Source organism: Rhinopithecus bieti, unplaced genomic scaffold (genome assembly GCF_001698545.2).
Source record: "Rhinopithecus bieti isolate Rb0 unplaced genomic scaffold, ASM169854v2 scaffold_39586, whole genome shotgun sequence".
Taxonomy (NCBI): domain Eukaryota; kingdom Metazoa; phylum Chordata; class Mammalia; order Primates; family Cercopithecidae; genus Rhinopithecus; species Rhinopithecus bieti.
Genome location: NW_016816842.1, coordinates 2,501,124 through 2,513,465, shown reverse-complemented (window position 1 = coordinate 2,513,465; position 12,342 = coordinate 2,501,124). Strand labels below are relative to the sequence as shown.

Below are 12,342 nucleotides of genomic sequence, written 5' to 3'. Positions count from 1 at the left end.
AATATACTGATATCTTTATCAGATAAAAGTAAAATGCTTCTGATTTTTCTCTGTTTATCAGGATAGAGAAAAATATGTTACCAAATGAGTACCTACAGATCAGAGAATGAATTGTTTTGTTCTGTAAGAAGACTGCATTTGGAAAAGCACATGCAGTTGAAACCTACAGTCGTCCTCCAAGACACATCCATTTGGGAGACATACTGGAGAGTTAAATGGGAATATAATAGGAATTACTACCTATATGTCTTTTAAGCCTTGGATGGTGGCACTGATCGCTGTAATTACCTTGTTGATATTTGGGTTGGGGGAACTCCAAAACTTCCATTGGCCCTTCCTTCTCTAATTCCATGGGTCTGGGAGTCAGTATTGCAAAAGTATCTGTTCATTAATATACACTAAGGATTCAGGAATATAACCTAAATTAGGGGTGGGGGTCCAACCTGACTCACCAGGACGTGGACTCTGTTAGAAACTCCATGTATCACCTGACTTCCGTAAGTCCCCACCCTGACCTGCAGTGACATCCTGGATCACCAAACATTAGACACTTGGAAAATGGGGAGAGTCGGTATTTGTTACTGTTTTAAGGAAGAGGGGCCAGGTGCAGTAGTTCATGCCTGTAATCCCAGCACTTGAGGAGGTCAGGGTGGGAGGATGGCTTGAACTTAAGAGTTTGAGACCAGCCTGGATAACAAAGCAAGACCCTGTTTCTACAAAAAATTAAAAGATTAGCTAGGTGTGGTGGCACATGACTGTAGTCCCAGCTACTAGAAAGGCTAAGGCAGGAGGATTGCTTGAGCCTGAGAGGTTGAGGCTGCAGTGAGCCTTGATCAAGCCACTATACTCCAGCCTGGGTGACAGAGTGAGACCTTGTCTCAAAAAAAAAAAAAGTTTTAAAAGAAACTCACAAGTAGAACTTACTTTAGTTTTATTTTTGAGATGGAGTCATGCTCTGTTGCCCAGCAGGCTTGAGTGCAGTGGCACAATCTTGGCCCGCTGCAACCTCCACCTCCCAGGTTCAAGCAGTTCTTCTGCCTCAGCCTCCCGAGTAGCTGGGATTACAGGAGCATGCCACCATGCCTGGCTAATTTTTGTATTTTTAGTAGAGACAGGGTTTCACCATGTTGGCCACGTCTGGTCTCTAACTCCTGACCTCATGATCTGCCAACCTTGGCCTCTCAAAGTGCTAGGATTGCAGGCGTGCACCACCGCGCCCAGCCTAGAACTTTTTTTAATATAACTTTAAATTTACTTTTAATTCAGACCAAGCCTACATAATATTTTTTATAGTCCCCAAGTTAAAATATATGTTTATGTTTTGGAATTTCTAAATAAAACTATTCAGTTTATTTTAGAATCTGGTTAATAGTTACTTGATAAACATCATTTTTCAGGTTTTTCCTCCCTCTGTTACAGTACCTTACTCTCAATATCTTTTTTGTATTTCTTGACTTTTTCTCTTTCCGGTCTTTTGATCCTCTCCCTACAGTCTGGCATGAGTGTTTTTATCTTGCCATACTTATCCTGTTCTGAGGTCTACAGATGTTCATGGTTTTAAAATGTGAAATGAAGGGTACTGTGTTCTGCTTTTACTTCTTTTAAAACTGTTTATTATGGAAAATTTCAAAGTAAACAGAATAGTATAAATAAACGGAATGGTATGATTAACTCTCATGTACCCAACTATACCAACTATATCAACATTTTGCCATTCTTCTTTCATCTGTACTTCTACCTACTCCCCACTCATCCACTCAGGAATTTATTTCTACATTTTTTTAAGGGAGATTCACATATATTAAAATGCACAAATCTTTGCTATGTCCACCCCGTTTTAAAGTATATGTTTCATTATTACTCAGGTATGGTGAGGAAGAGATGACTGTCATAAAAAAGATAGTTTGTTATACTCACTGATCCCTAGAGAAGGGAGCACACAAGGATGTACCAATGTGGGTCAGGAGGAAAATGTGGGCAAGAACTTTTATTGTGGCTTTGGTGGTAAGGAATGGGTGAGGCAGGGTAAGGAGGTTTTAAGATTGGCTAGTTTGAATAATTTCAATGGACTCTGGGGCATAGGTTCTATCTCTAATTGTCTGATACCTGGCCCTGGGATGATTGGGATAGGGAAATGGCCCTGAGTGTGATGAGAGCCTTGTAGAAGAGTTGGTTGGTAGCGTGAGTCTGGATTGATTGGAATGCATATGAAAGGCGGACTCAGGCGAGTTGTTTGCCATCCCTAGGAATTAGCTATCCTTGGGAGAGGCAGTTCTTCCAGGGCTAGCAAGGCACAAGAGGTCAAAGCATCAAAAATACAGAATAAAAAGGCATGATTAATAAACGCCCTTATCACAATATAGGACATTTCCATCTCCCCCATAAAGTTTCTTTGTGTCCCTTTACAGTCAATTTCCACCATCCTCTAGACAACCACTGTTTTTGTTTTTTTCACTGGAACTTTGTTTTGTTCCAGAACTTTATGTAAAAAAAGACTACATTATGTGACCATTGTGTTCAGCTTCTTTTGCACAGCAAAATGTTTTACATACATGTTGCCTGTCTCAGTAATTTGTTCCTTTTTATTCCTGAGCAGTATTCCATTGTATGAATGTACCACCATTTGTTTATTCTCTTGCTGATGGACATAAACTTCAGTTTTTATTATTGTACATAAAGCTACTATGAGCATTCATCCTTTTGTTGACATGTATTTTCATTTCCCTTGAGTAAATATTAGGAGTGGAATTGATAGGTCAAAAGGTTGCCTGTTTAACTCTTAAGAAACTGCCAGTTTTCTGAAGTAGTTGTACCATTTTATTCCCAACAAGCAATTTATAAGCATTTTGATTACTCCACATCTTCACCAATATTTAGTGTTGTTAGTCTTTTTACTTTTATGTTGTGCTTTAAAAAAGAAAACTTCATAAAACCCTAAATTTGGGACTTAAACTGATAGAAACACTTCTGTCAGTTTCTCTGACACTTGTATATTTTTAATCTCTTTTATCATTTTCTAGATAATTTGTCAGTTGCCTGAAAATGCTGCTCTGTTTTGACTAGTGCCCACAAGCCAAATAGATTTACTAATCTCTCTTTCTTACACACACACACACACCCACCCCTCATAATCCAACAGGTATTTATCATTTTTTTTCTCTAAAGTATTATGCTAAATTTTGTGGAAGCATTTTTTAGAAATATAGTAAACCCATTAACTGTACTCAGAATGGGAAAGGGAAATACAATCCAATAAGTAAAACACATAGTAGAATGTGATACATGCTCCAAAAGAGGTAAGAAGGAAGACACTTTCAGATCTTGGAGCCTTGAAGGATATGCATGATTTTTATAGATGGTGATGATAAAGAAGGGCTTCACTGATGAAAAGAATAGTGTGTTTTTGTGCCAGACTGTTAGTCTCATTCAGTCATACTTCAGTAATAAATTAGGCTCATTTAGATGGAACTGACCTGAAATTTCTCTCTTATCTTCCACAGACTGTTTCCCTAGGCATTTTGGGCATCTTTGAGATTTCTAAAGGTACTATCTCTTTGAATCCTCGTAGGACTATTCTGGGACTTTGCTTCATCAATTATTTTTCCTTTTTCTTGATTCTTCTATTTCATCTTCACTAAATTCTTTCATTCCACCTATGTATGTATTCAAGTCTGCCTCCCTCCCTCTGACATTGTAGGGGAAAAAAGAATTATTTTCTCAATCCTGTTATCTCTGTTAAGCTTTCATCCTGTTTTTCTCTCCTTTAACTAGTATCTCCTTTAACTAGTATATACTCCTTTAAGTAGTATTTACTTAATGCTTCCACCTCTTAACATCACCAGTTGTTCAATCTCTTGCAATCTGAATTTGGTAAGGAAAATGTGGTTCATATACACAATGGAGTACTACTCAGCCGTAAAAAAGATGAGATCCAGTCATTTGCAACAGCATAGAGGGAACTGGAGATCTTTAAGTGAAATAAGCCAGGCACAGAAAGACAAACATTGCATGTTGTCACTTATTTGTGAGCTCTAAAAAGCCCACAACCACTTTTCTGAATTTTTTTTTTTTTTTTAAGGAGAATCAACGAGCATCTCCTGGTCAGTAAGTCTAAGACTTTTTACTTTAAGGTCAGATTTTTGTGGCCTATCTATAGGCACTGTTAGCCACGTGTTTCTTCTTGATGTCTCTCCTTCCTAGGTTTCTCTTGATTCTCCTGCATCTGCCTTCCCTGACTCTTCTTCCATCCCTTCTGACAGTGTTTACCAAGGATTTCCCTTGGCCTGCTTCTTTCCTTGATCCTCATTTAAACCTTTCCCTTCAGCTGCAGACCTCTTCTGCTTTTCCAGCTCTACTGCTATTCCATTCTTCAGTTGCTTGTTAAACGTGGCCCACCATCACCTCAAATATGATGTTTAAAATGTCCCCATTTTTTATCGAACTTAAGTTTCTTCCTGTAGATCTGTTGCTAAGTACCCTCATCTCTCCGATCACCTAGAGGTAAAACCTCAACATTTCTTTGAATTTTTTCCCCTTCCGTTTGCCATATCTAATTAGTTGCCAAGTCTAATAATTTTAACCGCCATGACATCTCACTTCTTTCTTTTTCCCCCATTTCTTTTTTTTATTATTTAATTTTAGCTTTATTATTTAATGAACTCCGAAGCGCTCAGATTCCCATTTCTACTGTGACTATTCTGATTCAGGCCCTGGTTTCAGTCAGTCTTTTGCAGTGACTCTCCCACAAACTTCCTAATGTAGAATTGTAGAAAGAGCACGGGCTCTGCAGTCAGATAGACCTAAGTGCTAATTGTGAAGATGGTCCTTCTGGCTGTCTGACTTACAGAAACTTATTTAATCTTACTTTACAGATGAGGAAGTTTAGGCACAGAAAAATTAGTCATTCCAGTTCAGTCACAGAGAAGTTAGTCATTTCTACCTCATCAATGAAGTATGCAGTTCTGAAGGGTAAATGGGACAATGTATGCTTAGTGAGATGGTACTCAGAAAAATATTATTTCTCCCTCCCTTACTTTTGATTAATTGATTGATTACTTTTTATCTCTTTACAACCCATTAATAGATTAATTTTCTTTAAGTATAACCTTAGCCTAGAATTGTATACTATGTATCATTTTGTGTCCACCTCCCTTTCTGACTTTATTTCTCCCCACTTTTCACAAACATCGCTTTGAGCCAAACCAAACCAAACCACTAGCAATGTCCTATAGCAGAATGGCTGAGAACATGAATTCCAGAAGCATCTAAATCCAGTTCACGTACTTACTTTGTGCCCTTGAGCAAGTTATTTAATGTCCCTAAACCTTTCCTATTCTGGGGGAGGGGAGCAGGATAATTATAGTGCCTACTGCATTGGGTTGTTGAAAGGATAAAGTGAGACCAAGTATATAAAGCACTTGGTGCCTGGCGTGTTGAGAGCAGTCACTGTTGGTAGTAGTAGTAGTAGTTGATGCTTTTGTTATTTGTTTCTCCCATTTTCATCTCCATCACATTCACGTTCTTTTCTCTGCATGGAATGCATTTCTTCTCCTTTGTACCTGACTACATTTTATCTATCTTCAAAGATCTTTCCTGGTTCTAGTCACCACCCCTTACTTTGTCTTTCAACTTCATCATTCCTTGCCTCTTTTAGCTTAGAATGCTTATTACTTTCATATACTTATCTGTTTTATCTCTTTTATAAAAGACTAGAAGTGCCTTGAGGGCGGAACATGTAATTCAATTTTTGTATCTTCTAAAGCATAGCATCTTACACAGAACCAGGCCAGAAAGTATTTACTGAATAAATATATTAATTTACTGAAACCAATAGCCCTTTGTTTCCAAGGGATTTATTCTTACTTCTTTAGGAACTTTTGCAGAGTCTCCATAAACCATTGGTACATTTTCAGAAACATTTAATTTTGTTATCAACATGCCATCCTTGGGTTCAAGAAGACTAAAGAAAAGACATTGTAGCAGAAGGCAATAATAACAAAAGCAAAACAAAACAAAAACTGACCAGGTGACACTGCTTTGGATTCAGCAAAATTATTGTTTTTCTACACTGGCTGTCATTTGTTATTGTTACAAATACTGTACACCAAATATTATAGTACCTAGAATAGTGCCAAATTAAGCATTTTTGGATAATAGTGGATCTAAAATCTGTTTTACTGAAGTAAAAAAAATAGCATAAATAGCTAATACATTAAAATGTGGTTAATATCTAGTTCAGTTTGTTAAAATGAGAAATTATTCTTAAGGAGTGTCACCTTCTTATATTGTGGGCAGATGAAGTATTCTCTTGATAACTTCTCAAGGTACAAGCCACAGAACCTGGGAAGTGGGTGGGGGTGGAAGTGGGGGAATCTCTAGAATTTCTTTCCCACAGTGATTTGGCACAGCGCCAGCCTGTCCTTCATCAAAGGTGTACTGTGTTCTTGTTAAAGGAGGCTTATGATTTTTAAAGGCTTTTATGCCTTTAAATATTTTTGGTCATTTTGAAATAATTTATAAGTGGTATACTATCATTATAAAGAGTGTTCTAAGGCTAAGAGGCAAATGTTAGAAATTTAAGAAATATTTAATTTACATATATGTATTTTTTATTTCTTAAATAGGTATTCATCAATGCACTAAAATGGTAGTATTTTCCATTGAGTAATGGCTACACCTTACTTGACTGAAAAGCTAAGGTTTTTTAGTTATAATACAGAATATTATTTGAGGTTTTTGGTAAGGTAAACTTGTTTTATATACTTTGGAGTATGATTTATATAACCTATTCAGTTGCCAGGTGGTTTTATTCTTGAGACCTATATTAAGAATTTCCTTTTTTAGTACAGGCCAGTTCTCCCTTACTCACTACTGAAAAGGGGTAGGGAGGGAGGCTGCAAAACATAATTAATGTATAGATCAATTAGATAGATTTTTAAATTGTGAAATTTTTTTTTTCTTTACTGATATAACACTTGGAAGCAATGTTGAATAGAGACATTTAATTTTCTATTGTCATAGTAAAATCTCAAGGAAATTGAGAGCAGGCAGCTTGGGCACCAAAGAAGTTTAAGAAAATGTTATATAAGGACTTTCTGCTGAACTTGGGGAATAAATACTTTTTTGTGATATGTGGATTCTTGTGTTTTTGTAACCGTTTAGGGAAGATGTTCTGCTGTAATGGCTGAATATAAGTTGCAGAGATTTAAGCCCGCCCTTATATTAATGTTCCACCTCATTAACTTAATTGTTAGGGCGTTTACACTTCAGTGATTTAAATAAAATACTCTAAATGTGATTCTGTTGTCTTCTCTTTCCCTCTGTCTCCCGTTTGAGGTCTAGATGATTATGTATTTAGTTTTGTGTTTTCATGTAGACCCTATTGTTAATTCTATTAGGCGTAAGATGATGACGAAGGGAAGCTATTGTATAACTCTTATGCTGCTGAAGCCCTGGAAGATAACGGAATGTATTTATGAAAATAAAATGGTCACTTCTTCAGCTGGTGTTTTATCATTTTTACCTTCCAGTGTTATTCAGAGGACCAGGAACTTCATAGCTATAAGACTCTATTCTGTTTTGGAGTTCAGATTGCTGATTATATATGAGCTTTCACACATATCCAGTGATATAGCCCTAGAACCCAGATAAGGGAAAGTTTTCTTTAAAAGTAAGCTATGTTTGTACTTAAAAATGTTTCCTAAGCATTTTCAGCAAAAGTAGGATTATTCAATGAATTTCCAAGCAAAGTCACCTTTACAAATACTTGCACCTACTTGCAAATAGTAGACATATTTATGCAGTAAAGTTTTTTCTAAATGATTTGCTGCCAGTTGTGAGCATTCCTTAGCACTGTCTATCCCAAATGCAAGTTACGTGTCTTTGTTAAAAATGTAGAGAAAGGCCAGATGCAGTGTCTCATGCCTGTAATACCAGCACTTTGGGAGGCCAAGGCCAGAGGATCACGTGAGGCTGGGAGTTGAAGACCAGTCTGGGCAACATAGTGAGGCCCTGTCTCTACAAAAATAGACACATGCACACGTATGTTTATTGCGGCACTATTCACAATAGCAAAGACTTGGAATCAACCCAAATGTCCATCAGTGACAGACTGGATTAAGAAAATGTGGCACATATACACCATGGAATACTATGCAGTCATAAAAAAAGGATGACTTTGTGTCCTTTTTAGGGACATGGATGCAGCTGGAAACCATCATTCTCAGCAAACTATCACAAGAACAGAAAACCAAATACCGCATGTTCTCACTCATAGGTGGGAATTGAACAATGAGATCACTTGGACACAGGAAGGGGAACATCACACACCGGGTCCTATTGTGGGGAGGGGGGAGGGATAGCGTTAGGAGATATACCTAATGTAAATGACAAGTTAATGGGTGCAGCATACCAACATGGCACATGTATGCATATGTAACCTGCATGTTGTGCACATGTAACCTAGAACTTAAAGTATAATAATAAAAAAAAGAAAAAATTAGCCAGGCACGGAGGCACATGTCTGTAATCATAGAGAGTCAGGAATCTGAGGCACGAGGGTCGTGTGCGTCCTGGAGTTTGAGGCTTGTAAGGGGCTGTGATCGTGACCCTGTCTCAAAAAAAAAAAAAAAGAAAAGTTAACTTTTTAGGGAAATGAAGCTTTTATGTTGTCAAGCATTTTTCATTTTATAACAGTATTTAATTGTGAATATATGTTGTTAAATAATTCTGTGAAGTATCTGTTTGACCCATTTAAGTTGAGCAGTGAATTTCTGTTTTACCTAAGTTCATCTTTGTGAGGTATTGGTGTTCCTTTCTAACTATTTATTTTATTTTCCAGCTCACCAGCGACTGGAACCAGCAACTCTGTCAGGGATTGTAGGATTCATCCTTAGTCTTTTATGTGGAGCTCTGAATTTAATTCGAGGCTTTCATGCTATAGAAAGTCTCCTGCAGGTACTGTGCTATTTTTGCAATTTCAGGTGACTGTCCCTGTTCATTCTACTTGTTACATAATTGATTTGAATTGGATTGGGTATTAGTATAATTTACAGTGCAAGCTCAAAATCTGTGTTTTTTTTTATAGCTGCTTTAGCCTCCTTTCTTCTAAAAGCACTGTTGGCTTCTTTGATTCCATCGTCACATGTTTATTTATCATCTGCTCTTTAGCAGGCACTATAGGCACTCTGGGGACCCCAAGATGTGTGTGACATAGGCCTTGCAGTCTCATAACTGAAAGTTGAACTGGGGAGGCAAGGAAGTAATTGCCAAATACACAGAGTTGGGAAGGGGGAGAGGTCAGTATAATCAGGATTAGAGAAGGAAGGTTTTGTGGAGGAGAGTTGAGCAGGCCCTGGAAGATCTGACCAGACAGACAGCAGTGGAAGAATGAAGAGAGCACACGTGGGCTGTGTTTGTTCCACTTCTGCGTATTCACTACTTAGTTCATCTGCTCCTTTTTCTTTTTTTGTTAGTGGTTTCTTAAAACTTGAGCTTCCTGGAAAACCACAAATTTATTCAGATTTTCTAGCTATTTCATTTTCAAGTGGAGTTCTTTTCAGAAACTATAGCTATCAGAATATACTAATTTTTTCTCTTACACTTTTGTAAACTTTTGAAATTTTCTTCAAGTTTAGCACATTTGAGACTGCACAGCTTTCCTTTCCTGTATTTCTATTCACTTACTCTGAAGGACTCTTGACACTCCCACATTATGAATCAGTCCTCTTTCGTTGCTCAGCATTAAGTACAGAATACCATTTGTAAAAATCCACTCAGCATACTTTATATTCTGTTTTTAAATTGCTGTTACTTTGGGGAACCCTCAGAGGGTATCTTTCTGCATCTATTTAGCCATGTAAAGCCAACAGCAGATGACATCACAGGTTTCAGCAGCAGAGCTTGTTCCTAAAGGATATGTTATGACTTCCTCATTCCTCTTCCAAACACCCTTTGCCCGCAGGTTAAAGCTCCTCTCCCCTTTTAGGCACAGGACAGCCGGCTGCCTTCCCTTGGCCTATTTCCTATCCACATGCCAGATCAGATTTATTCCAGCAGAAGGAGTTTGGTTTTCAGCTGTTTAGATTACCTAACAAAAAGAAGAAACAAAGGCAATTTGGAGATTGCTGATAGAAAAAGCTTATAAATAAGATACTCTTTTTTTTTCTTTTGTACTCAACATAGTAGAAATAACAGTAGTATAGGGGTGTGAAGAGTTGTTGGCGAAGCAGGCTTGGGCTTGGGTAGAGAAAATATTGACCACCGCAGAGCCTCACTATCTTTGACTTATAAAACAGTATACAAGTTATGGAACCTGGGGCTTAGACTACATTACCTTTAAGTTAAAATTCAGACAAGTCTATTGTATTTCACAAAACCAGTTTAAGGGAACAATAATTTATTTCAGCCACTCAGATATTATATCCCTCCTCTTGGGCTGATTTCTTTTTTTCTCCTCTGATTTAAAACTTAAAAACTGAGGAAAGTAGTATAAATTACAGCTTTTATGCTTTTGAGATACTGCAACGGACTAAAGCCTACCTTGTTTCTTTATTGTTCCTTGTCTTCCCTCTGATCAGTAATGTCTCTGGCCCATTGCAATTGATAGAGTTTTAGGTTTCGGAAGAACAATAATCTGATTAATTACCACTTAAGTGTAACTGACTGACAGCTCTGAGATTTCTCAGCCTATTATACATTTTAAAAAGACGACTTTACAGACCATGAATATAGATAGAAAATCCCCAACAAAATACTATCAAATTGTATCCAACAATGTGCAAAAATAACACCACAACCAAGTAGAATTTATCCCAGGTATGCAGGGCTAGTCACTCTTAGAAGCCAATTAATCCATCACATCAACAGGCTAAAGAAGAAAAATCACCTGATCATATCAGTAGGTACAGAAAAAGCATTTGACAAAATCCAAACCCCATACATCATAAAATCTTGGAGCAAACTAGGAATAGAGGGAAACATCCTCAATTTGGTAAACAGCATCTATTGAAAGAACCTACAGCTAACATCATCTTTAATGGTGACAAACTGATGCTTCCCCCTAAGACTAGGAATAGGGCAAGGATGTCCCTACTTACCACTCTGTCCAATGTCATACTGGAAGTTCTAGTTGATGCAATAAGATGAAAATAGGAAATAAAAGATATACAGATTAGGAAGGGAAAAATAAAGCTGTCTTTGTTCACAGATGACATGACTATGTAGAATATTGTTGATTCTTTTTCTATGTAGAATATGCCCTAAATCAACAACAATAACCAAAGCCTGGAATTAATAAGTAATTATAGCAAGACTGCAGGATATGAAGTTAATAGACAAAACTCAATTGCTTTCCTATGTACCTACAAAGAATTAAAATTTGAAATTAAAAATACAATACCATGTATAGTGACACCAAACAAAAAGAGACACTTCAGAATAAATCTAACAATGTATGTACAAGATCTTTATGAGAAAAATGATAAAACTCTGATCAAATAAATCAAAGATCTAAATAAATGGAGAGATATTCCATATTTATAAACAGGGAGACTCAATATTGTTTAGGTGTCATTTCTTCCCAACTTGGCCTGTGGATTCAGTACAATCCCAATCAAAATTTCAACAAGTTATTTTATGGATATTAATAGTGATTCTAAAGTTCATGTGGAAAAGCAAGCACCTGGTGTATAGGGAAAAACAGACTGTTTGCTTCTGTACTCTCATGAATCTCAATACTTCCAGAACTTCATTTTTGACACGAGATGTGTGGGAGGTTTTCTCATATCAACAAATTCCTCAGTACCAGCTAGGTGTCCCTTAATTCGCATCACTTTTGATACTATCTGCCTGGAGTTAACCCAGACATCACAGGTAAAGAGTTCAGTCCCACGAGAATGCTCCCACCTCAGATGCTAGTTGCAAGTTCAGGTTGTCACCAATTGGAAGTTCCCACAACCCCCTCCTTGGATTCAGTAATCTACTAGAGTGGTTCACAGAACTCAGGGAAATATGTTTACTGGTTTATTATAAAGGAAATTACAAAGAATAAAGGTGAATAGCCATGAAGAGGTACATAGGGGAAGGTCTGAAAGAGTCCTGAGCACAGGAACTTCTATCCTCATGGAGTTGGGGCTTGTCACCTTCCTGGCACATGGTACCCACCCAGAAGTTCTGTGAACCCCGTCTTTTGGGATTTTTATGGAGGGTTCTTCATGTAGGCATGATTGATTATTAATTCAATCTCTAGTTTCTCTCCCCTCCCCAGAGGGTGGGGGTAGGACTTAAAGTTATTAGCTTCTAATCATGGCTTGGTCTTTGTGGTAACCAGCCCCCATCTAGGAT

At 37.4% G+C, this 12,342-nt stretch overlaps 1 protein-coding gene across 7 annotated transcripts in view; it reads left to right on the top strand.

Moving 5' to 3' along the window:
• The window catches only part of SEC22A (SEC22 homolog A, vesicle trafficking protein), an 89,025-nt gene that overhangs the window by 40,194 nt on the left and 36,489 nt on the right, over positions 1-12,342 (top strand). For all 7 annotated transcript variants that reach the window (XM_017855341.1, XM_017855337.1, XM_017855339.1 and 4 more), the window contains exon 6: positions 8,840-8,955. In XM_017855341.1, coding sequence (XP_017710830.1) covers positions 8,840-8,955 — 116 coding nt within the window. The remainder of the gene's footprint in view (positions 1-8,839; positions 8,956-12,342) is intronic.